The following is a 23,974-nucleotide window of genomic DNA, read 5'->3' on the forward strand; positions in this document are numbered from 1 at the left end:
TCTGGGGGCACGAAACGGAATGCCATGAGGGAAAGTACCGTGGTTTTACAAAGCATTATTCTCTTAATATTTTAAGTTAAATGGTAAGCGCTTTTAAGCCTAGCTTTCCTTTAGTATACAAATGGGAAAGTAGGATTAAACTTTTACGAAAAATTATGCTTTTTATTAATTAACTAAGGGATAGACAGAGGTCAGAGAGCACTCATTTGCATGTGCTACAATCCTGGCTCCCAACTTTTTGGATTTACTTTGATAAGATTTTTCATAACTTGCCCTTCGGTTTGGCACATACCGTAAACTTCCTCAACAGTTACAAATGGACGCCTTTTGTCTTTTGTGCGTTATTAGGAATTAGATAAGTATATAAGAAACAGTAGAGAATCACAGTAATTGAAGTGAATCAATTTTTAGCAAGTTTACGGCACCCTAGTATACGTTTATGTAAATTGTAAAATAATTATATTAATTGCTCTTAGCCGTCCACGTCCACTTCGGATCGAGCCGATATTTTTTCTATTTTAGTTTAACGACGCCGGTTTGTTTATAAAAACGTAATACCTCTGTGTTCGTTTGAAGGTCGACGGGCTACTTATTATTTAATTTACATTTGGGAAGTGCTCATAAAGTTGGTGTTTTCTTCGGCCCACCGGTCCGCTCCTCTGATCCATGTTTAATGTCTAGACAATTTAGACATCTTTGATTTGTAAACGTTGGCGGTGGTAAACGTGCTGATGCTATTGTTTCCAAATATATATTATAAGTGTAGCGTTGTGTTTATTATTATCTATCCAAAGATATCATAGTTTATTGCATGTAAATGTAGAGACGTCATAACAAAGCAGATGTACATATATGTACGGTTCGGCGGGCGTAGGCTGCGAGCAAGTCTTGTATCACCAGCACCAGCACCACCTCCCGATCGCATGCGATCTTATAATTCAAGCATCTAGTATAACTATGACATCCGAATCCGTAACAACTATGAGTTATCAGAGATCAATTTGCTACTGGTTTTGATAAACCGCCGGCGCTCGCCCGCAGTTACTCTGATATAGGAACAAAACAACAGCTAGTAGTAACTTCTAATCGTAACGCGGTCAGTCGCCGACCTCGCCTCACCTCTGCTCTGTACGTCTCCACTATGGGATGCAATTACGGAAAATGTGACACGAACTAGAATGACCATTATCGAGTTAGAACTAATAGCTGTAAAATATGGATGGTACAGCTTTGTGTATGGAGGTGATGTTTGCCAAACTAATGGACCGCACCTCTTTCACCAAATGCCTTCAATTAAACCTTTTGTGGTATGGTGCAGATAATGTAAGGATTCATGAAGTCGGAAAAATTTAGTGTATTTTCCAAATTAGGAGTATTTTCCTCTCTAGACTAATATTATAGAAAATATTTTTACGCAATTTGATGTATGCTGACTATATTAGCTATGCCCAATCGTAAATATTTTTCGATTGAGAATTTGTATGAAATTTGTATGAAATTTTGGATTTCGCTCCACTTTTGTAACAATAAAAAAAATCAAATATAAGGGGCATAGCTATGGTTAATTATACTTTGTGCACTCGTGTTTGCGTTATTTGACACATGACACTGACAACAGCAATAAAACGTAAAATATCTTTCACATCGAAATTACAAAGGAAGACAATTGCACTGCGAACGTTTACGTTCTACGTCTTTTTTTTTAATTTAGGGTTGGCCGGACACCACCGTTATGAATCGGTAGTCGTCTAAGTAAATCGATATAATTTTTTCATTTTAGGTCGCAACAATTCAATTCAATTCAATGTTTTATTCATAAAATATAAGGGTGGTCCAAACCTTGACGTCCAAAAATTTTTTTTTGATTCCTCACGTCGTGGGCTATCAGAATATACCTACCCCCATGTATGTTAGCCGATTTTTCGTAGTTTTCGAGTTATGATTTTTTAAACTTTTAACTTTTGTTAATGAAATTCCGGGGTTCCCGTACAGAGTGGCTAGAAATAACTGCATTCCCGTTGCCAGGGAGGTTATGGGATTATACTGAACAACTTTTACTATGGGAGCAACCCCGAAATCGCGAAAAAAAAATTACCCTTCCATAGAAAATGGACCATCAGCCAAAATGTATGAAACAGCCAAATTTTTTTTTTCGCGATTTCGGGGTTGGTCCCATAGTAAAAGTTGCTCAGTATAATCCCAACACCTCCCTGGCAACGGGAATGCAGTTATTTTTTAGCCACTCTGTATGGGAACCTCGGAATTTCATAAGAAAAGTTAAAGGCTTCGTCACACAGGCGCGTTTTCCGGGCGCGGCGTGAGCGGGGCGCGCCGCTTTTACATACAAAACGCTCACACCGCGCTCACGCCCCGCCCGAAAAACGCGCCTGTGTGCCGAAACCTTAAAAGTTAAAAAAATCATAACTTGAAAACTACGAAAAATCGGCTAACACACATGGGGGTATATTCTGATTAGCCCACGACGTGAGGAATCTAAAAAAAATATTGGACGTCAAGGTTTGGACCATCCTGTATACATTTTACACGTCAAATTTTTAAACATTATTAAATCTAGGTAAATGTTGTTATAAATCATTCATATTACAATAGTTATTAGATATTTATAAGAAAGCATTATTAAATTTATTATATCTTCTTATTATAATACCTTTAAATGAGCAATTCTTGCTTATTTATTTATATATATATATGTATATATATACATGTATATATATACATGTATATATATATATATATGTATATTTCGGGGATCTCGGAAACGGCTCTAACGATTTCGATGAAATTTGGTATATGGGGGTTTTCGGGGGCGAAAAATCGATCTAGCTAGGTCTTATCTCTGGGAAAACGCGCATTTCCGAGTTATTATATGTTTTCCGAGCGAAGCTCGGTCACCCAGATATTATTATTTATTAACCATATAGTTCTAGCTTTATTTAAATCTCAAATAAATTTTCATTAAACGTCACAATTCGATACCTCGGTCTAGGTGCCATCCAATCGTAACCGCTTGCTGTGACAATCGATTTGGGTTAGTTACATCTCTATATACGTCGGTCATAATGTGTCAAATAACGCAAATAAGAATAATTACACTATAGTACATTACGATACAATTGCGAAAAGTAGGAATTTCGCAACGAGTGGCGATAAATTGCAAAACAACCGAAGGGAATGTTTTAAATCGACACGATTTGCGAATTACCTTTTCGCACGTGTATTGCACTAGGGCGGTAAATTAGCATCATTCCATATGTACTGTAAAAACAATTAATACTCCAACCAGTGGGAATGGTAAGAGTACAGATGCGATCTCCTCAATCTGCCTCTGAAATAGAAACGGGTCGAGATTATAACAGTTCATATACATTAGGATATTCGCGAACACTCCCTCGCGAAGTAATCGTTACGCTCACGCACCGCTGCCCAGCCCCATATAATCCACCACTTAATTACACCACACGTTCCCACTTAACTATATTAAAACACACAATCATTCCGGGAAAAACAATGTAATCTTTACCAAATGTCACAATAAAGTAGCGTTGAATTCCAATTAGGCTAACACGTTTTGCTTAGATTGATTACTTTTACAGGTGATTCGGGCGCGAGTTCGAGGAAAGTTAATCAGCAGTAGATGGTGCGGGCACTTGTCAACACATACCTACACCTACTACACATAAACTTTTTTTTGTCAAAAGACTTTTTGTAGACACTTGTAAAGTCTATTTTTTTATTCGGTAGACTAAAATGACATTTCATAGTATGAACATCATGTGTCATTTCATACTATGAAATGTCATTTTAGTCTACCGAATAAAAAAATAGACTTTTGCTTGGCAGGCAGGAGAGACGTGATACTTTATCATTAAGGATATATATGTAATTACATTTGTAACCTATTAATTTGTTTCATTATTTCGTTTAATTCAGGATAAATAGATGGGATTTGCATGTTAACGCCTCTGTTATAAATATGTGAATGATCTGTAAAATGTGCAGAAAAGATAATGTTACCTACATTACAAGCCGAACCCGAAGCCGAAAGTAATTCTGCTCAAAAAATCTCTAGGTACCTCGTGCAAATCACATCAATAGAGACGGTGTATCATTATAAACACGGTCTTCAGGTTCATTTGAATTTGAAAACGTAAATTCCACCAAACTCTTGTTCAATAATTAAAACTGTACGTGTATTCAGTCAATTCAGTATATCATTAGTATGTTCGGCTGTCAGTGACCGTTTCACAACTCATTCGGCGCGTTACCTTATCGGAGTGATTCACAAGGTCACAGTTTAACCGGGCAACGGCAGCGGCAACCTACATAATGATCTCATCGATGCACACTCCTATCTGTCGAATTTGATCATTCTTTAATTAAGAGAGTAAGTAGCGGCGCGGAGTATTTTATTTCACTTGCTTAAGGCCGTGCATCGAAAAATAACAGGATCTTAGAAAGGTGGCAGTGGCTAGCCCCGGAAACAAACAGTAGTGATTTTCGGATATATGTTTCTTGACTATATGATAAGAGATTTCGTAGTAGTCGAAACACGAATGCTTAAAATTTTCTCGATAGAAAATAAATCCAAACTTACGTGTTCATTTTTCGGTTTTAGCTTCGTGCAACTAGAAAACACATCCATATCCAGCACAACCCACCTTACAGCAAAGGTTTTCATCTCGTCTTAACTTTCAAAGAACTAAATATTAACTTATTATCCTTTACCGATGGATTTATTATCGATTTTTGATTTTATGAATTCAACAGCAAACGCCCATTTTACGCAGTTCGGTTTCTCATTCTGTCATGCGTCAAAGTCATAAATGCATCCTTTATGCCAGTAATGTTAGATGGCCGTCGTGCCTCAAAGAGGTAAGACCTATGTCACTTCGCGCAGCGCTCCGAATTACGTAAAATTTTAATATCCAATAAACGTTGAGTCGTAACTCCATTGAGTAGTAACGGAATCGGAGGTAAACCTATGATTGTGCCTTCTTACAGGCCTATACGTTACGCATGTGTGCGTGTTTGCTAGGCTACGTCATGCTACGTCGAAATCTATACTCTTTGTCAGTTACAACGGGTTAGGAAATTTCGACAGACATTGAAATGTATCGGTAGCTGTTTGGTATTTAGTCATCAGAATCTAACCGTAACTTTTTGCTTTATTTTTGTTTGAAAATAAAATATCTATAAGAATATATTTTTTGCTTTTTTTCTATTGTAATGATAAAAATAAATCTAGTATGTTTCATGCTCAAATAATTTAAAATATATGAATAAATATTAAAAACTAATTGATATTATTCGTTTTAATTATTATATTATTAAGTTTGTTTGAATAAAATATTTTATTTCAATAATACGAAAAGTTATTATATTTAAGTACCACTAAAAAAAGGTCCCTACTTACAAAAACTCACTTGCACGGGCCGGCGGGGTTCGAACCCGTGACCTCCGGTTTGAAAGTCGCACGCCACTACAATTTCACATAAGTAATTTACAATGACATGATACCGTGGAAAAAGTGAATATTACAATGTACTGTGTTACTATCATTTTATAGTTTATTTTGGCTTGACAAGGAGGAATGAGAAAAACGTGCAGAGCGAGAGGATTAAATCTCTCTGTCCCTTTCTTAAAGTAGCCAATCCTAATTATGACATCTGTTTTGATATTAATTCTTTGAACATAATTTGTCGATGTTCTTTTTAGGGTTCCGTAGCCAAATGGCAAAAAACGGAACCCTTATAGATTCGTCATGTCTGTCTGTCTGTCCGTCTGTCCGTCTGTCCGTCTGTCTGTCCGTCCGTATGTCACAGCCACTTTTCTCCGAAACTATAAGAACTATACTGTTGAAACTTGGTAAGTAGATATATTCTCACACAAAAATAAAAAAAAAAACAATAAATTTTTGGGGTTCCCCATACTTCGAACTGAAACTCAAAAATTTTTTTTTTCATCAAACCCATACGTGTGGGGTATCTATGGATAGGTCTTCAAAAATGATATTGAGGTTTCTAATATCATTTTTTTCTAAACTGAATAGTTTGCGCGAGAGACACTTCCAAAGTGGTAAAATGTGTGTCCCCCCCCCCCCCTGTAACTTCTAAAATAAGAGAATGACAAAACTAAAAAAAATATATGATGTACATTACCATGTAAACTTCCACCGAAAATTGGTTTGAACGAGATCTAGTAAGTAGTTTTTTTTTTATACGTCATAAATCGCCTAAATACGGAACCCTTCATGGGCGAGTCCGACTCGCACTTGGCCGCTTTTTATATCATCGAAAAAGATTTTTATTAAAAAAATGTGTTGAATTTATATGTTTTATTTATGTTTTTTTGGCATAAATTTCATTACTTTTGACAAATTTTGATTGTGATGACAAACGATTTGATGTGATGTGTGAAACGAACCATGTGATCAACGATTTATCTAATAAAACTTCATTTAGTCGAAAAAAATAGTTGTCTACTACCGGGTGGAAAAAAATTATGGGCCCTGGAGGGAAAGTGCCTTAAAACCTTAAGTTTGCTCATTTTACTTAAATGAAACATTATTGTTTTTTAAAGAAACAACTGCATTCAAAGATTTTTGAAGTGAAAACTTCTTTAGCGGCGCTAGGCACTTTTTGAGGTGGGGAAAAAATGATAAACTCGAGACAGCGTAAGGCGATCATGTGACCGTAAGGTTTAGATGGCCAATCATTTAGATGGCATTTAAATCAATAAAGAAAAACTCAATGACATTACATGAAAAAGGTTATAATCTTGTACGGGCTGAAATATGAGGATCTCACAGTATTATAACTTTATATCACTCAAATATAATTCAATAAAGCTACATCTTGATGAAATCGCTAATAAAAGTGAACTCTAGTACTGGTGAATAAAACTCAAAATATCATGACCAAATATATTTAGATGCGAGGTCTGCAAGGTAACTTTACAATTTCTATTCGAATTTTAAACAATTAACGCTATAAATTTGAATTACGAATTTTAAACAAGCTCACTGACCAGCAATTTCGGAACCAAAAGTTTTCAATAGAAAGGAGGATGGGTCAATTATACATAGTGCTGCAGACATTTTGGACTAGTCATTGAGTTTTCACTTCTGTCGGCACTCCCGGAATGCAACACGTTGTTTTTTTTAAATTCGCTTAGTCGCGCCCGGGAATCGAACCTACTTTTTCCACACTGTATAAAAGAACACAAATGCTTTTCTTCTGGTAACTTAAATGTTCTATCTATCTTGGTGATATGTCAATGCAATCAAATAATCTGAAAAAATAATAATAACCCAATTTATGAATTCCGTTCCTTCAGAAAAATGCGAAATGTACGTACAATTTTTAGGGATATCGTACTTTTCCCAGAGACAAATTTAGTTGGCTAAGAGACATTTTCACTGATTTGGGGTCTGTACTAAAAATCTAACATAATATGATAAGGACTTAATCGTTTTAAGCTCAAGAGTGAGTTTTCCTAAAGCTTTTTCTAAAAATTATGTCTTTATTAACGTTAGGAGTGCACTGCAGCATGTCAAATGTATGCCAAAATGTCAAGGGAGAGAACAATAAATTAAGTTTCAATTCCACTTCCACTCATCAGCAAAGTGATATAAGTATATCAGCAGTTTAAAGTTATTTTAGATTACAAAATTAGCGCATCAAAAAAATCAAAGTGCATAGAAAAAAAGTCTCCTGAGTCATAATAAAATTGATGTCTCTTGGGTCACCAGAAAAGTCACCAGGGAGAACGATCACCCAAATCACATTTAAAAGAAAATGTAAATTTTGTGTACTACCTACGAACATTTTTCAAAAAACTATGTTTTTATAACATATTAGACCCAGGATAAATCTAATACCTCTTTTCGTACCCCGGATAAAATGGTCGGCGACTAAAAAAGTAACTGCGTTGTACCCTTGCCTTCGTTGCGATATGTTTGGTAAGTCAGGAGACTTAAAAAATGAGCCATGATTTTGGGACATATTAAAAAATATTTTTTTGAATAAGTATATATTAATTTTAGCGGACTTTAATAATTTACCAGTTAAATTAGATGTAAATACCGTTTTAGTTAATCGTTAATATGATATATTAAGTAGCAGTAAAACACTTTATTGTACAAAAAGACACATAAAACATGAAAAAACACACATCCTTCGTATATGGTAGAATATATTTTTCACACTTATAAGTACAAACCAAAACCGATACGCGATTGGGATACGCTCTCTTTATATGGGATACAAAAAAAAATTCTCCTGGGTCACCAAGACTAATCGACATATTAAAATAATTCAGTTCGTTTTTAAGTTCTAGTCAGATTGACTTTTTGGTTATTTGAGATAAATTACAATAACGCTTAGATTTGAAAAACATGATTTTCTATTTTGTTGCGATCGACCCGGGTAATAAAAATACGGCGAATTTGAACTTTTGTTTGTTGTCGTTGTAAAATGTATTAAAAAATAATGTACCCCTGACAATTGAAATTCAAAATTATCCAGAAAAAGCGGCCAAGTGCGAGTCGGACTCGCCCATGAAGGGTTCCGTATTTAGGGGATTTATGACGTATTAAAAAAAACTACTTACTAGATCTTGTTCAAACCAATTTTCGGTGGAAGTTTGCATGGTAATGTACATCATAAATTTTTTTTTAGTTTTATCATTCTCTTATTTTAGAAGTTACAGGGGGGGGGGACACACATTTTACCACTTCGGAAGTGTGTCTCGCGCAAACTATTCAGTTTAGAAAAAAATGATGTTAGAAACCTCAATATCATTTTTGAAGACCTATCCATAGATACCCCACACGTATGGGTTTGATGAAAAAAAAATTTTTGAGTTTCAGTTCTAAGTAAGGGGAACCCCCAAAAAAATTTTTTTTTTCTATTTTTGTGTGAAAATCTTAATGCGGTTCACAGAATACATCTACTTACCAAGTTTGAACAGTATAGTTCTTATAGTTTCGGAAAAAAGTGGCTGTGACATACGGACGGACAGACGGACAGACAGACAGACAGACATGACTAATCTATAAGGGTTCCGTTTTCTGCCATTTGGCTACGGAACCCTAAAAATGAGTGTTTCAAAAAGGCACCCTGTATTCATTACATACCTAAATAATCTCTTATTCAATAAAACATAAACTAAACACTGTGATTTATTTCAAATAAATGCAAATCGATCGGATAAAAGATATTAATACCTACCTATACAACAATGAATACGAGTACAGTCAGCTGCAATAATATGTTACACACCGAAGGCCGTTTTGCGGTAGATCATGTTAGATCTTATTTGTAGAGCCATAAGAGCGAGCGTGTCACATATTTTTGCGGCCGTCGAAGAGTAACATATTATTGCAGGTGACTGTACCTATGAAAAATTCGAGGGTTAAAAAGCATTTCAACCAAAGTATTTATAATAATAACGACTATGGACGCCTGCAACCCCAGGGATATTGTAACCCCATAACAATAAGGTTGAAATTTGCATTTAGTGACCGCAAAGTCAGGTGAGCGTAATCAAGTAAATCTGTTTTCATCATATTTTATCAAAAATAATCTCTTTTCTGTTCTTGTGCTATTTTCTTATTATCAATACTCTTAACTTATATGCTATATACGCTGCTGCTTCTATGCTGTTAACATCTTCCAAAACAACAATAAATATTCAGATTTATTAATTAATTATTTTATTGTTTGCTATTATGAACAAGTAACAACGCCATCTGTTTAAATTTTTTCCGAATTTAAGTTTCTGGCCGACCGCAGCGACCGCGTATAATGGTAGTTAACTTCTGTAACGTTAGATGGTGCTAAAGGTTCACACAAACTTCACGTGCGGCGCGAAGCGTTTCCATGTGTGCGTGTTAGCGGGGAGGGAAGAACTAGCGGGCGTGGTTTACGAAGCGCCAGACGCGGCTGCAGTAGGCCCTTAATGTTTGCCTTCCATAGCTTAGATTATATAATTATAACTAATCCAGTATAGGTAAACTCCGTCTACGCTAAGTTTACATGCCACGGCAAGTAGGACCTATAGTATAAATTTAGTATCCTACTTTAATGCGACACATGCTTATTCGCGCTGTCTGTATAGCTATGATGTAATGTTTAATACAAAAGGTGAGGAGGAAAGAGCCCACACGGATCTCTACAATAAATAAATCTAATTTTAAAGTAGACTTTTAAATTTAGGAATGTTACACAAGTTGTAGAACAGGACTGATCAGGTCGAGTTTATAAAATAATGTGTATAATGTCACACATTTCTATTTAAAATTGATTATTAAAATTAAGTGTGTAGGTAGGTATGATCCGATGATTTTCATTCATTTTATTCAAATGTCCAGTAAATCTGTATACCAAGAGCATATAGGTATAGGTATTATGCTTACTAAATGGCCTAAGTGCAGTGAGTAACAAAATGAGTAGCATTTTAATACCTATGTCTGATTCTGATTCATGTGGATATACCTATACGTACTAACCTAAAGAGAGCTAAATAAACGTTTAGAATGGTTCCCGCTTTCGAGATTCCAGTGTATTTATAGGTAACCCATATCTGTGTCGGCGACTGCGCCCGGTTTTTTAGTCATAGTCATATCATAACATATCTAAGGGGACGTCAGGTCTGATATTTCCTGATACAATGACATCATCGGCCGTCATTAGTTGCTATCCTGTCTAACAAGGAAATGATTAACTGAAAAATTAGGCGGAGTACATTTTTATTATTCCGTGGGTAGAGTGGTCCAATTTTCATCATAACCTTAATTTGTTGAAACGCTCAAGCGTGTGTGTTGGTACTCTTTTTACCATGTAACCTAGTACATGTGACTAAAGCAGTTTTAGCAGGAATTATATCTAAACTGGGGGCTATAGGTACGGTAAAGATTTCATGTGTATCAAATTGCCAGTAAAAGCTAACCTAAATACTTAAATAGGTACCTATATAAACCTTATATTTATTTGTGCTTAACTCAACGGGAAATCCCTTTATGTTTTTATACCTATCTACTTTTCTCCGTGTTGTCTGTCAAAGAAAAATACATCTGTACGGATATGATGGTCGTTCTTGTCTACGTGACAGCGTGATAAAACGGTGTCCGTCACTTTCTTTCCCACGGTGTTAAACAGTGACAGTTATTTTATCACGTGGATAAAGATGGATAAAGCTATCCATAATAGGCTGGCTGGTATATAAATAGTACAATATTTACAAATAATACGTTTATAAATAGTACGTTTTACTTCTTTTTGGTCTGTTTTTCGGATCTTTTAAATCGGGAAGTATAAGATTTTAGTTATTGAAAATAATAACTCTTATCTGCGATCGCATGTACCTAAATGTAAACTCTTTTTCAGTCAATATGTTCGATATCTTTACATACTCATGTCATGAGTATCAATTCAATTATCGTCGGAGTGTAAGCATATCAAACGGAATTAGCACTGCTGCCACTTGAATTGATAGATAATATAAAATGTACCTACCTATTTATGCAAAGTAAATACTACCTACATATGGTTGCATGCCTGCCAGTGTTTGCCAATTCATAAGGTATTTGCATTGATGCATGGCACACACTGTACGTTAAGTAATTTTTAATAGTTTTAATTAAACAGATAAAGTAATAAACTGGTAGCGTAGCATGCTATCCTTGACAGCTGAAGGTGTGCCCATGCCCATTGTCTGAGTGTTTACTGTTTACCTACTAATTTGTCTAAGTACTTGTAAAAATCACACGTTGTTACGTTGGCTTTGTCAAGGCAACATGGTTTATATACAATTGTATTCAGCAAGTTACAAATTAAATTTATTTAATTTAAATTCAACGTATGTGCTGCATGCGCTCGTATATGTGTATGTATTTGATTTCGTAGTCGTTGGTAAAGCTCAAATCAGAGGCATACCTATTCCGATTTTAAAAATACAATATCAATATCGTATCGTACCTAGGTACTCTAGAGACTCTAGAGTCTCGCACTGAAATGACAATGGCATGATATCGTCGCGCGGGGATCCCATATTATTTTATTGATGTAATCGGTCAAGTAGAGTTACAAGAGTTATTTTGAAAAGCAGTTGATTCTGATATTGTAGAAGCATTTAGCTAATCTCAGATCGTCTGACATTACAAGTCAACATGAAACATGAGCGATAAAAAATATTCTACCAATAGGTATTGGATAAACGGTGCAAAATGATGAGATGACCTACTTTTTGTCTAAGTCCCGTCTATGCCGGTTTCAGGTGTATCATTGTATACATATTTTTAGACTGGACTTTACACTAACATCAAAAGCCAATAAATGAGGATGTTGACTCTGTTGACCTATATTACCTATGCATCTACCTACTATGAATCTGTTAATGTTATGTGAAATGTCAACATATTATAGAGACAAAAGAAAGTTCTCGTAATAGTACATTACTGCAGACGCCGGGAAAGAAGGGCTTGCCGGGTGAGTAGGTATAGACGGCCGACCGTAGGGAGGCCGGATAGTGATACGAAGTCGGCAAGACCTTTTCACGGCTAGGCATGTATAGTGCTTTTCTCAAACATATGCAATGAAATAAAAAAAATCACCACTCAAAAAAACAAATTATAAATATCAACCACCAATAGCTACACGACAAAAGTTTTTTAATTTTCCTTCCAATCCTGCCATAATGCCTTTTTTTTACGGAAGTCGTCCGTATTTCGCGTGTGTAGTGTTCGAATAGACCCTATTAGGGCCATTATACACAACCTGATAATAAGAATCTCAATTTCAATAAATAAAATAAATGCAGAGGATTTTAAATATTGTCTATGGTCTCTGGTGACTTACGTATAGACAAGATTTTAAATTTATTCATCAACACATTGAATCATACAGATTCGTATTCTTAATATCACTACGTTCGTGTATAACGGGCGTTAACACGGATATTTTGGTCCGATAACCATTCATTCACTAAAAATATTAAAAAAAAAATATAATTCGGCTGTTTAGCCTGTTCATGGACACAGACCCCATGTTTACATTAGAATTTAAAAAAAAATACTTCCCGGCTTAGGCCTTCAATTTCGTATGAAATTCCTTTACAGTTCTATGGAGTTGCTCCGCCCTAAACGTGATACTTCGAAGCCTGATATAACGCCCGGAGCGACGACATTTCATTGCATGTTTGAGAAAAAAGATTTTGTTTACTTTTCTGTACTTAGCCTCGATGTGCGCACACCTAATTATAAAAAATATAAGTACCTACTATACTACCTACATACATAATAGTAGTTCGAACACCTAAATATAAAAATTCAATAAGAGGTTAACATTTTTTAATACTACATCCAGTCTTATTTATAAATACTTTTGCCATGCTGCTAGTCAATTATGTCTCTCATTTTATTACATCTATTTACAAGAGTGTATGTACCTAGTTTAAGCAACTTACAAGTTCCAATACCTTATCGTACACCGATAACATCACCTTTACATAATACGATTAGCACTAGCATTAGTCTTACGCCGGTGTGCAAAACAGATGTGTAATCTAAATACATCAGGTACAAATCTCATGTTAGTAAACAATAAATAGTACGTGATTGTAGTAAAATACCATACTTTATATTATAGTAATCGCCAGCATGCATGATGTATTTTTATGTTTCTTGTAATGTAAATATTAAATACAGGTTTAACATTTATACCTCTACAATAAATGTTGAAGCGTGTTTCTCTTGACTTCGATGCGTTTTTACAAGCTGTAATCAATTCTTGCAAGTTAAATTTGACCCACTTTCCGGTTTCCGATGAAGATGAAAATTTGCATACATATGTACGAGTAATTCGGGTGACAATGCAATGTTGGTGCTATCGAGCCGATCTGATGATGGAGACGAGGAGGCCATAGACCTGTCCCGTTGTCTGTAATCATATCTTGCAAGTTAAATTTGTCCCACTTCCCAGTTTCCGATGAAGCTGAAAACACAGAGCTTGAGACAGGATGTGGCCATAGGAGCTCTGTGATAAAACGACGCAACCTAATTGTGTTTGGGATCGTTACATTGTCTTGCGATTACTCCACCGACAAGAACAAAGCTCTTAAGTTATGATGATGATGATGAGAATTGTCTCGATGAGTATTAGCTGCCTGTGGAAAGAAAAGTACAGTCAGCGATAAAAGGTTGTACCAAAAATATTTTTTTTTGCCAATAACTTATTATTCAAATAGCTTATAGTAGTAAAGTACGTTATGTTAGGGTATCCAGCAAAGGGTTATTGCTTATTTATTGTAAATATTGCAAGTGGGAGTGGGTATTAGTAAGTTAGCTGGTAGCTGTAATAGAATTTGGGTTGGGAGCTTGACATTTCGAATTCATGTTTGCTTTTATTATCATCTTCAAATGTACCTAAGCATTAAAATATAAAACTCATGAAATAAGGATAACGGGTGTATAAAGTGTAACGACTGTGAGAGGTAACGAGCCAAACCACAGAACAAGTTAGAATGGCGATGCGAGCAGGGTACGTGTCGCCGCGGGGTTTTGAGCAAACGCTCGCATGCTACTCGCCCGCGCTGACCGAAAATGAAGTAAACATGCTTTTTTGCGCCACAATAACGTTCAGATTAAGAAGCCTGACGTCAAATCTGTTTAAAGGAGGCGTATCCATTCACCACGCACACAAGACGCTAGCTAGTTTTTACTACCGTTGCGCGAGTGTTAGTAAATGTGGAGAGGAACGAGCGGCGACACCGGTTCCGATACTAACTGCATGCGCGATAGCCATTCTAACCTCTTTAATATGTTCTGTGGGCCAAACAGATGGCGGAAATTAATTTTATTAGCTTTATTAGAGATAAGTACCATTATATGAAAGCAAACTGAGTTCCGTTTTACCTTTTTTAAATGTTGAAATACTGTATTTGTGATTGCACCCGCTTTTAATTTCTGTCTTTATTAAATTTTACGTGCATTTGATTTAAATGTGGAGAGGAACGAGCGGCGACACCGGTTGCGTACTAACTGTGCGCGATAGCCATTCTAACCTCTTTAATATGTTCTGTGGGCCAAACAGATGGCGGAAATTAATTTTATTAGCTTTATTAGAGATAAGTACCATTATATGAAAGCAAACTGAGTTCCGTTTTACCTTTTTTAAATGTTGAAATACTGTATTTGTGATTGCACCCGCTTTTAATTTCTGTCGTTATTAAATTTTACGTGTATTTGATTTATTTCGTGTGCTGTTTCTTGTTTTATGATAGTGGTATCGACTGTAGAGAGCCGTACAGTAGGCACTTTATTTAATCTGCACTGCAAAGTTATTTTATTTGCTCTAGTTTTTCTAAATCGGTTGTTTGTTATGACACGTTTATGCTTTTACTGCGGCAAAATAATCTACCAAGTTATTATGTCGACGTCGGCCGTCTGGACGAAAAATGGGGCGAATAGAAAACAGAGTGGAACAATCCAGCTAAATGTTACAGTGGCATTTTGTGGCCGCGGCAATTATTTCTGCTTGGTATAAGTCAAGTTCCCGTTGTATTTTCATAAACTTTGATTTAGTTGAAGTAATTAAGTCTATCTTTGTTATGAAATGAAATGAAATCTTTATTTCAGGCAACTATACTATAGTGGCCCATACATAAATACCTTAAAACTAGCATACATACATATTTAAAAATATAACTAAACACTAAACACTAAAAATCGCATTACGCAACCCCGCAGTGTCAGCGAGCCGGCCGCGGAACCGCCGAAACTTGACACCCTTCGGCCAAAACTCCTTGGTGGGTCGCTAGATGTTCAGTCGGAACGATCACCACAAACGAATTAAAATTCGCATTGTGTCGAGATTCCAACTTCGCGACCCTCAGGATGCATCCGGTTTTTTCTTTCACATACTTTACGATATCATCGACCTTCGTAAGGTAGTGTAGACGGGACACAATACAGCAGCGTCGACGGTGTTGCAGGACGCAGCAAATGGTTGGGTCCGGTCGGTGCGGTACCGCACTGATTCTGACGAGCTATGTTATGTCCCTTCATGATCTGGTCATGGAGACCGATGGTAATGATAGAAAGTAATCGGAACTTTGTCCCTCTTCTTCTTTCTTTAACCTGATGGTATCAATGTAAGGACTTAATAAAGCTCAGATTAAATTAAGTATTTTCACTAAAACGCGTATTTCGAAAAATCTTCCGTTAATCGTACGTTATTTTAATTTCATTAGAGTGGGAGAGACGTTGAAAATCGGCAAAAGAGGTTGAGTGAACGTCCCTCTAATCGATCTAATCGTAGTATTATTATTATGTTTACATACTTTTGCGAGTAATCTACAATTGTAGCTATTTTCGCTTAGTAACATCTCAACAACAACTATCTAAATCAACTGAAGAGCGTTTGACTGCCTACTCAAAAGTGCTCATTGCTATGATTCTTCGAAAATGAATCTTACATATAAAGCCTTAAAGTTAAAATTTCGTAGGACCTCTCAAGAGATTAGTTGGTTTGAAAATATCCACGTCAAGTAGATATAGATACGTAATTCACTTCACTTGAGGGCAGCTAAGGCGATTTGTCATGTCATTCTAGCTGTATTCATTCGATTTATGACCATTTTTCTTTTCCGCTCTATTCAGTATTCACCATTGTTTTTGTTGTTCATTAATAGTTTTTTGCGTATATAGGGTTGTTTTCGTATCTCTTATTTTCCGGGAATACTTATCTTATTAATGAATTTTAAGACGACGAATATATAATTTGTACTTATAATGGTCAATAATTATTTTCTGCACATTCGTGCCGGCTTGTCGGTCTTTAATTAGAGGTATTCAATTGGATGAGGGATAATAAAGTACTTTCTTTTTGTTACAGGTATAGCACTACGCCCGTTCGGTTTATCATTTATATACCTTCTCCTCTACCTAATAGCACCTCTAACACAAGTGCCATCCCCGCAAACGATACGAGGTAAGACTGCAGTATTTTCATTCATTTATTAGCACACGAAGTTAATATTTAATCTATCCTGAGGCAAAAGTAAAGCAATTGCATTAGCAAAATGTTATTCGACGATTTGTGCATGATAAATCTTGTATTCTGCCGTGAGTTTTTTTATAAATCCAAGTAATTATCTGCACAATAGTAAGTAAATACATATATTCATTAACATGGGGTGTCTTTACCTTTATTGAATGTTGGGGCGACTATGAGAGACTTCACATTGTTAGCATTAATTCCGGCAATTAGAAGTATGTATATATGTACTACTAAAAGAGATAGCGCTTAAAAATACAACGTCTTTATACTGAATTTACTAATCACATTTCATAGTTGCCTCAATAGACCGCACCTACTGCTCAAGTGCCTCAAGTAGACTTTTTTGTTATTGCCATACATTTAATGAAAACTTTTAATTTCAGGATGGCCGGGCAGGTTTCTTTGTTTAACCTTCGTGGTTTCAGTTCTGCTCTTATTATTACACATAGCATGGCACATAGTCCTGGCCGCGTTCCCGCCCTACGGGTCGCTACCACACGAAAACCCCCTCGTGGAAATTATCGGTCGGAACTTGGGCCTGGTGCCCTATGATTTTATAGATCCAACAATGGCCATACATTACTTGGCACCGGAGGTAAGCACACGCAGTTTAGCTTTTTTTCCTGCTGTTAAGTTACTAGAAGTAAAAAGCTAAAAAAAGAATATCACGTCAGTTTTGAAGAGTATCAGGGGAAATCTGTGTTTTTCGTTTTTGAAGTATTCGCGTAATCGCAACCCGCCGTTCGCAGCTTGACGGTACTAGGTACATATTCAATTCAGTGTCTTACATAAATATCGGGAATAAGATAGAATAGAAGATTTGGGAAACAAATGCGATCCAAATATTTTTGTTTAATTGTAATTTGTAATAAAGAATAATGTTTATTTTTTCAGCTATTGATGGCAATCGTTTCGTCATTGGTATACGTGTTGGTAAAAAAGTTACTGTCGGGACCAAACCGCCCCGAAGAAAAGCCCAGCTCGAAACATCAAAAATATCCGCTCCTCACCAGTGCCGGTACAGTTTTATTTTAAACTATTTCTTACACAGGAAACATACTTTTCCTTTCTTATTACATGCATGATATGTATGCCTTTGTTTGTAATCAAATTTTGAAAGTTTTTGATTAATTTCTCTGTGACTGTAAAGAAAAGTACAGTTTATAACGTGCCCGAAGGGTGGACATTCAGGACATAGTGTCCCGACTCCCGAGTATCTCTATAAGTGCAATACATAGTACAGAGGGTTCGAACGAGGACGCGCTCAACATCTGTCATCAACGAAATCTAATCATTGTACCAGTGCTAAGCGGGCGAGGTGTTCAAAATGACGCGACTTTATTGTTAAGAAAATAAGAGCGCGTCAAGGTAATTTTGAACACCTCGCCCGCTTAAAGCGACTTTTGCTGTTGACTGTATTTCTTCTATCTTTTGGTTTTATCACTGCGCTTCTTCATTGCGTACCAACAAATTTTCCATGACAATGATAGGCGATTTCCTTGATTCCAGGCAAATACCTATGCCTCTTCCTAATAATGTTCTCCGGTATCATGCTCCCGAGCGTGACGTCAGGCATCTACTTCCTCATATTCATGGGCGCGGCAACGGCGTGGTCTCTGGGCCAGCCGCTAGAGCGCGGCTTCGCGGTGGTCGGTCGCTGCCTTATGGCCATCATGGCGGTGCACATAGCGGTGCTGCTCGCCTATCAGTGCACGTGGCTGCTGGAATTATATCCGCCTGAAATGAATTTAGCAAGGTTAGTCAATAGTTTAACTTTATGACACATTGACCATTGGTATCTGCACTGCCTACATATATTCCCGTCACCAAGAATATTACATTAGCCTATATTTCATGCATTTCTAATCGTCTCATCTGGTGTTGAGGAGCGTATTGACTGACGTCACGTTGGAAATTCAGCACGATGTTTATTTGTAGCTGGAACAGCTTAGTCCCTTGAAAGCAGTTGAGCTGCGAGAGACGAATTACGACGTCATTACAAAAGCACATATCTACTGGAGAAAGAGCTGCTTACATTTACATGTGAAGCGTAATCTGTATCGTAATCACGACGCGACGATGACGACTCAATAAAACGATTTAATTTCAGGTATTTCGGTCTAACACAGTTGGTAAACCTCACCGAGACCAACCCTGCCAGTTTTTCCTACGAAACGAGCAGCAAGTACTCTTGGGCTACTGTAGCCAGCCCATTAGTTATACTCTTCACTTACTACGTCTTAGGAGTAGAGACGCGAGAACTATTCAAACCAAAGGTATGTGTGCACGTTACCTTAATTATGTTACGAATGAATGTTTTCAGTTTTTTCTTGACTAACCTGGTTATTAACAATGCTTTGTCAAGTGATATAACGTATGGTAGACATGTGCCTTAAGCAAATTAGCCTGCCTGTTCACGCCAGGATATTTAGTCTCGACTCTCTTCGGATGGGGACTAATATTTTTCGATGTAATTATGTGTTTAAGTTTCGTTAAAGTTACTGCAAAATCCGATGGCGCAGAGGGTCTTATAATGTTAAAGCATTCCGAAAGTCGCGTAATGATAACTCTCGGATCAAGAGATGAAAGGTGTGGTTTCATTTCAATCTCGGTGTTGTCTTTTCGCATAATAAATGTGCGTGCGAGACTAATGCCCAGATTTTATGAAAATGCCTTTGCTGGTACCGTTTTGTGTCCAGGCGTGCTAGTACTAGCATGCGAGAATGGCGTCGTTTAACTCGGCTGTAACTTTTTATAACCCGATGTGCCAACAGAGTTTGAAAATGTACCAGTAGTTTTGTATGTGATTGAAGCATTTTATTTGTCTTGTATGCTGACAAATGGATGTAGGGGAAAAAAAAGAGTGCCCTGACCGGAGTAGAGGCGGGCAAGTCGAATGGCTCGCTTGTGCGAGGAGTGTCGTTCCACCGCGGCGGTTCCCTCAACCCTAAGGAAAAGTGGATGAATGCCACTAAGACCGTCCGAGTAAGCGCACGAGTGCAACACGCTTACACCGTAGAACGCTATACATATGATGCTAACACCTTTGGTATATTAAAACACCTGATCTAATTAACGTGCCAAGTCAAGGGAATACTTGCCGTGCTTGCAATAGTTTTACGATGTGGAGCTAAAACAGCTCTGTAATATAATTTGCGAGTCTCTGATTGTCAAACGCCGTTGGCTTATTTCGCAGGATACAAATCTACAATTAGAAAAGTCTTCTGCGGACAACCGTCGAAATACCTATCATCAGAGGCCAAATACTAAAAAAAATATGTTTAATACTCCAAAGAACGTGACACAGATCAGAGTAAGGACCATCTAGCGAAGCTGTCATTAAGATTTCACAGTAATCCATTGACCTAGTACGTCTGTTAGTTTAGATGTGTTTGATATTACGTATCCATTCTGTATTATACAGATAGACGAAAGTAGAATTAGTTACCACATGTACACACGTAGAAATTCACTGTAGAATTGAGCATGCTGTAACATAGAGTAATGTAGATACTAGATGATAACTCCTATAACCAATAACGGTTTAGGACTTGAGCATGAACGCTTTTTAACACGAAATGGGCAATCGACATTTGTCACTATGTTTTCCGTTTCTTCTTAAACCGTTTGACTGATTTGTTTACTTTTTTGCAATTTGCTTTCATTCTTTTATAGGTTGCATATTCCTACATAGATTCAGATTCACTTCGTGGCAGTCCCAGTGAGAACACTCCTGTAGGTATCATTTTATTTACTTTATTATGGGGAAATGGAATGTTGTAAACATTATACAAAGAGTTCTTGAGACAACTCTTGCATCAAAATTGCCACATATACAAACAACAACACAAACAACCTCAGCGTATTCTAATGCAGTTGCTGGACTCTGCTCAATATTGGAACTAACTAAAGGCATATTTATTTCACCATTTGTCAGCATTTGTGCATAACACTGCTTTTTGCTGACTAAAAAGTTTTATGAGTCGAAAAAGACCTTAAATATAAATATGATTAAGAAAATTGAAAATTATGTTATTGTCGCTAACGAGTTGACGACCCATCCGATGCTTGCTAAAGAGGTTTCAGTTTTCTTACTCATGTCAAAAAGTTGCATTTCTATTGGGACGGGAGGTGCTGTCTGCCAACGAACCGAGATGAAGCAAAAAATACTATCGGAGTGGGTCTGTATAAAACTTCCCTTCGCACGGGATCTTGCCTCGACAGCAGTAAAACACCTATAGGTACTATATTGGAAATTTTACTTAATTTGCTTTTCTGTAATACGCCGAGGTCTTTGTGTTTAAATGCTAATGGGATATTAATCTTATAACCATGCAGCGTTCACCTGATTTCCATCATTGTGATGCTTGGTCGTATTTCATAGTAATAGTATGTAGTTTATGCACCTTTACAATTAAAGTTTGATTGTTTGCTTTATACGTTTGTTTGTTTGTCCTGAATGTAATTTGTTTAGTATTTTTTTGGTATGTAGTTTAACGTTTTCGGTCCATTTGTCAAGTTTTCTTGCACAAATTGTGGTACCGAAAGGGTTAAATTAAATCATGTGAAATATATTATAAAGGTATGAACTTACTACGAATAATTAATTCATGTAAAAATACAAAACTAATTGCCAGAGTCCCGACGTAAGTCAAACTGACCAGATCGGATGGACTATTTTTTATTGTTTTTTACCCAAACTTAATTATTTCAAACGTACATAGCTCATTTCGATCGATGATTACATATTGTAATTGTAAAATGAAACCAATTTCACAATTACACATTTTGAAATGTACGACCTATCCAATTTTTCTTTTCTGGTAATAAAATAATCTAAATTCTGTATCTACAAATAATTCAAATTTTGAATATAAAATACATTATGACGGTAACGTTCAAATTTTCATATCAGAATTAAATATTGCAAATCTAAAATATTATATATTTTTTTGTGGCTATACCTGTGTACAGTTAGCAAAGTTATTAGCTTTGCACCTCTGCAGCCATACATTCTGTGGTGTGATAAGCTAACGGTTTTGCTGACTGTAAATGGGTACGGACAATAAATACCTATATAGCATAGACGTGTTGAATAATTTTACGGTTTAGACTCACTTGTTTTAAGTCACTTGTGTGTGTGAACGCTGCTCGCACTGTTAGTGCTTGAGAAAGGAGACCTAGGCTCTCCGAAACATGTCGCGCGAGTGACTTAAAACAAGTGAGTCTAAACCGTAAAATTATTCAATGTTTATAGTATGTCTCACAACAGTTTAAATTCGAGCATAGACGTGTGTTCTTATCGTATGTTATGCATATGTAGCTGATCCGCAATATGAGCCCCAGCAAGCGGTGGCCGGCCGGGCGGTCGCGCTCATCCATCAGGAGGCTGCAACAGGACCCATCCGGCTCTGTGACTATTCCAGATGAAGGTAACTTATTTTTTTATTTAAGATATATTTTTAACTTTGCCTATGAAGGAAGTGCCTCTTACCTTACAGCTATGGATGTCGTGGCGTTCTCGTCAAATTAAACTTTATGCTTTCAAATAACGAAATAAACTTCAAACTTTTGCAAATGACCTACCAGTGATTGACGATTTGGATGCTACTCGGGGTGAATGACCTCAAGCACTGCTTATTTAATGTTGATGTTTTTATAAATACACTATTTACGCTTACATTTTTTTTTAATTCAACTGGAGTCGGTATCGCGTCTTTAGTGGCTTTTCCATATTACCATTTTTACTTGATGTTGCAACCAATGTAGCAACCAAAACGACGATCACTGCAAAATTGCAAATTAACTTTGCTACGTGCGTCGTAAATGTTAGGATTAAATGAAACTAAATCAATCAGCTGTTTAGTAAAACTACCGCCATCGTTGATCTAATGGTTTCTTATATGGGCACAAAGCACTCCATTAGAATATTCTATCCGTTCAAGTGGTTTCTTGCTTATTAGGAATATCTGTGCTGAATAGTCTGTGCGTACCTTGACTTGAAAAGTACGCCATCTAGCGGTTTGTAGTGCAGTAACTTAGTAAATATACCCTTTATTAATTTCTAAGAACCACAATACAAGGTAACTTACTACCAAAATCTTTTGACAAACTTTCTAAAAAGAAGACATGTATTATTGATGTATATTTTAGTGCTCTCTATTTCTTTGCAGAATCTAATACGGAATTGAACGAGCCAACACTGATGGATGATATATTAGCTGCTATAATAGATTTCTTCCAAGTTGTGATCAGGTAAACATAGATGTTTTGAAATTTCTTAAGAGTTTTCCTTTCGTTAAGCTTGTCCGCACAGAACGCGGGTGCGAGATCGGTCTGTGATGATGATAATGAAGCATATAGGTAAACACGCGGTCTTGATGCCTCAGAGGAAATATCCTAGCGAGGCAGTTCGTTCTGTGTTGGGTTCATCTATTATCAATAATCCTCGGGGTGATTATAGCAGTGGTCCTGTGTATATGGCTCGTTTAGATTTGACATTACCTCTCGCACACATTAACGATAGCGCTATGTCAGCGGCGCCTTGGACCTTCATCAAATTTTAAACCGCACTTGGGCAGTTCTTTAATCTGCGTTTGTTTTCCAGATCGTCGTACATAGCGACCACGATCACAATGATGGCGTGGAGCATAATGTACCACTCGTGGTTGACGTTCGTGTTCCTGATGTGGGCCAACATCGTGTGGCTGTGCCAGGACCAGCGCTCCTTCATGCTGAAGACCAGCCCCGTGCTGGTGCTGTACGCCATGCTGCTGCTGCTCGCGCAGTACATCTACGGCATGGACTTGACGGAGGCCGAGCTGCCGTCCTCCATTTATAATGAAACGGTAAGGTATTTTAGATATATCCGATTTAGAAGAAACACAGCAGAATGC

General features: G+C 36.8%; 1 protein-coding gene across 1 annotated transcript in view; it reads left to right on the top strand.

Moving 5' to 3' along the window:
• The window catches only part of LOC134647873 (piezo-type mechanosensitive ion channel component), an 81,557-nt gene that overhangs the window by 4,900 nt on the left and 52,683 nt on the right, over positions 1-23,974 (top strand). Inside the window, exons 3-11 of the mRNA XM_063502224.1 lie at positions 16,914-17,009; positions 17,462-17,673; positions 17,973-18,096; positions 18,588-18,834; positions 19,189-19,354; positions 19,929-20,063; positions 22,402-22,510; positions 23,252-23,333; positions 23,686-23,926. Coding sequence (XP_063358294.1) covers positions 16,914-17,009; positions 17,462-17,673; positions 17,973-18,096; positions 18,588-18,834; positions 19,189-19,354; positions 19,929-20,063; positions 22,402-22,510; positions 23,252-23,333; positions 23,686-23,926 — 1,412 coding nt within the window. The remainder of the gene's footprint in view (positions 1-16,913; positions 17,010-17,461; positions 17,674-17,972; positions 18,097-18,587; positions 18,835-19,188; positions 19,355-19,928; positions 20,064-22,401; positions 22,511-23,251; positions 23,334-23,685; positions 23,927-23,974) is intronic.

The sequence above is a fragment of the Cydia amplana genome, chromosome 5 (assembly GCF_948474715.1).
Source record: "Cydia amplana chromosome 5, ilCydAmpl1.1, whole genome shotgun sequence".
NCBI classification, from domain to species: domain Eukaryota; kingdom Metazoa; phylum Arthropoda; class Insecta; order Lepidoptera; family Tortricidae; genus Cydia; species Cydia amplana.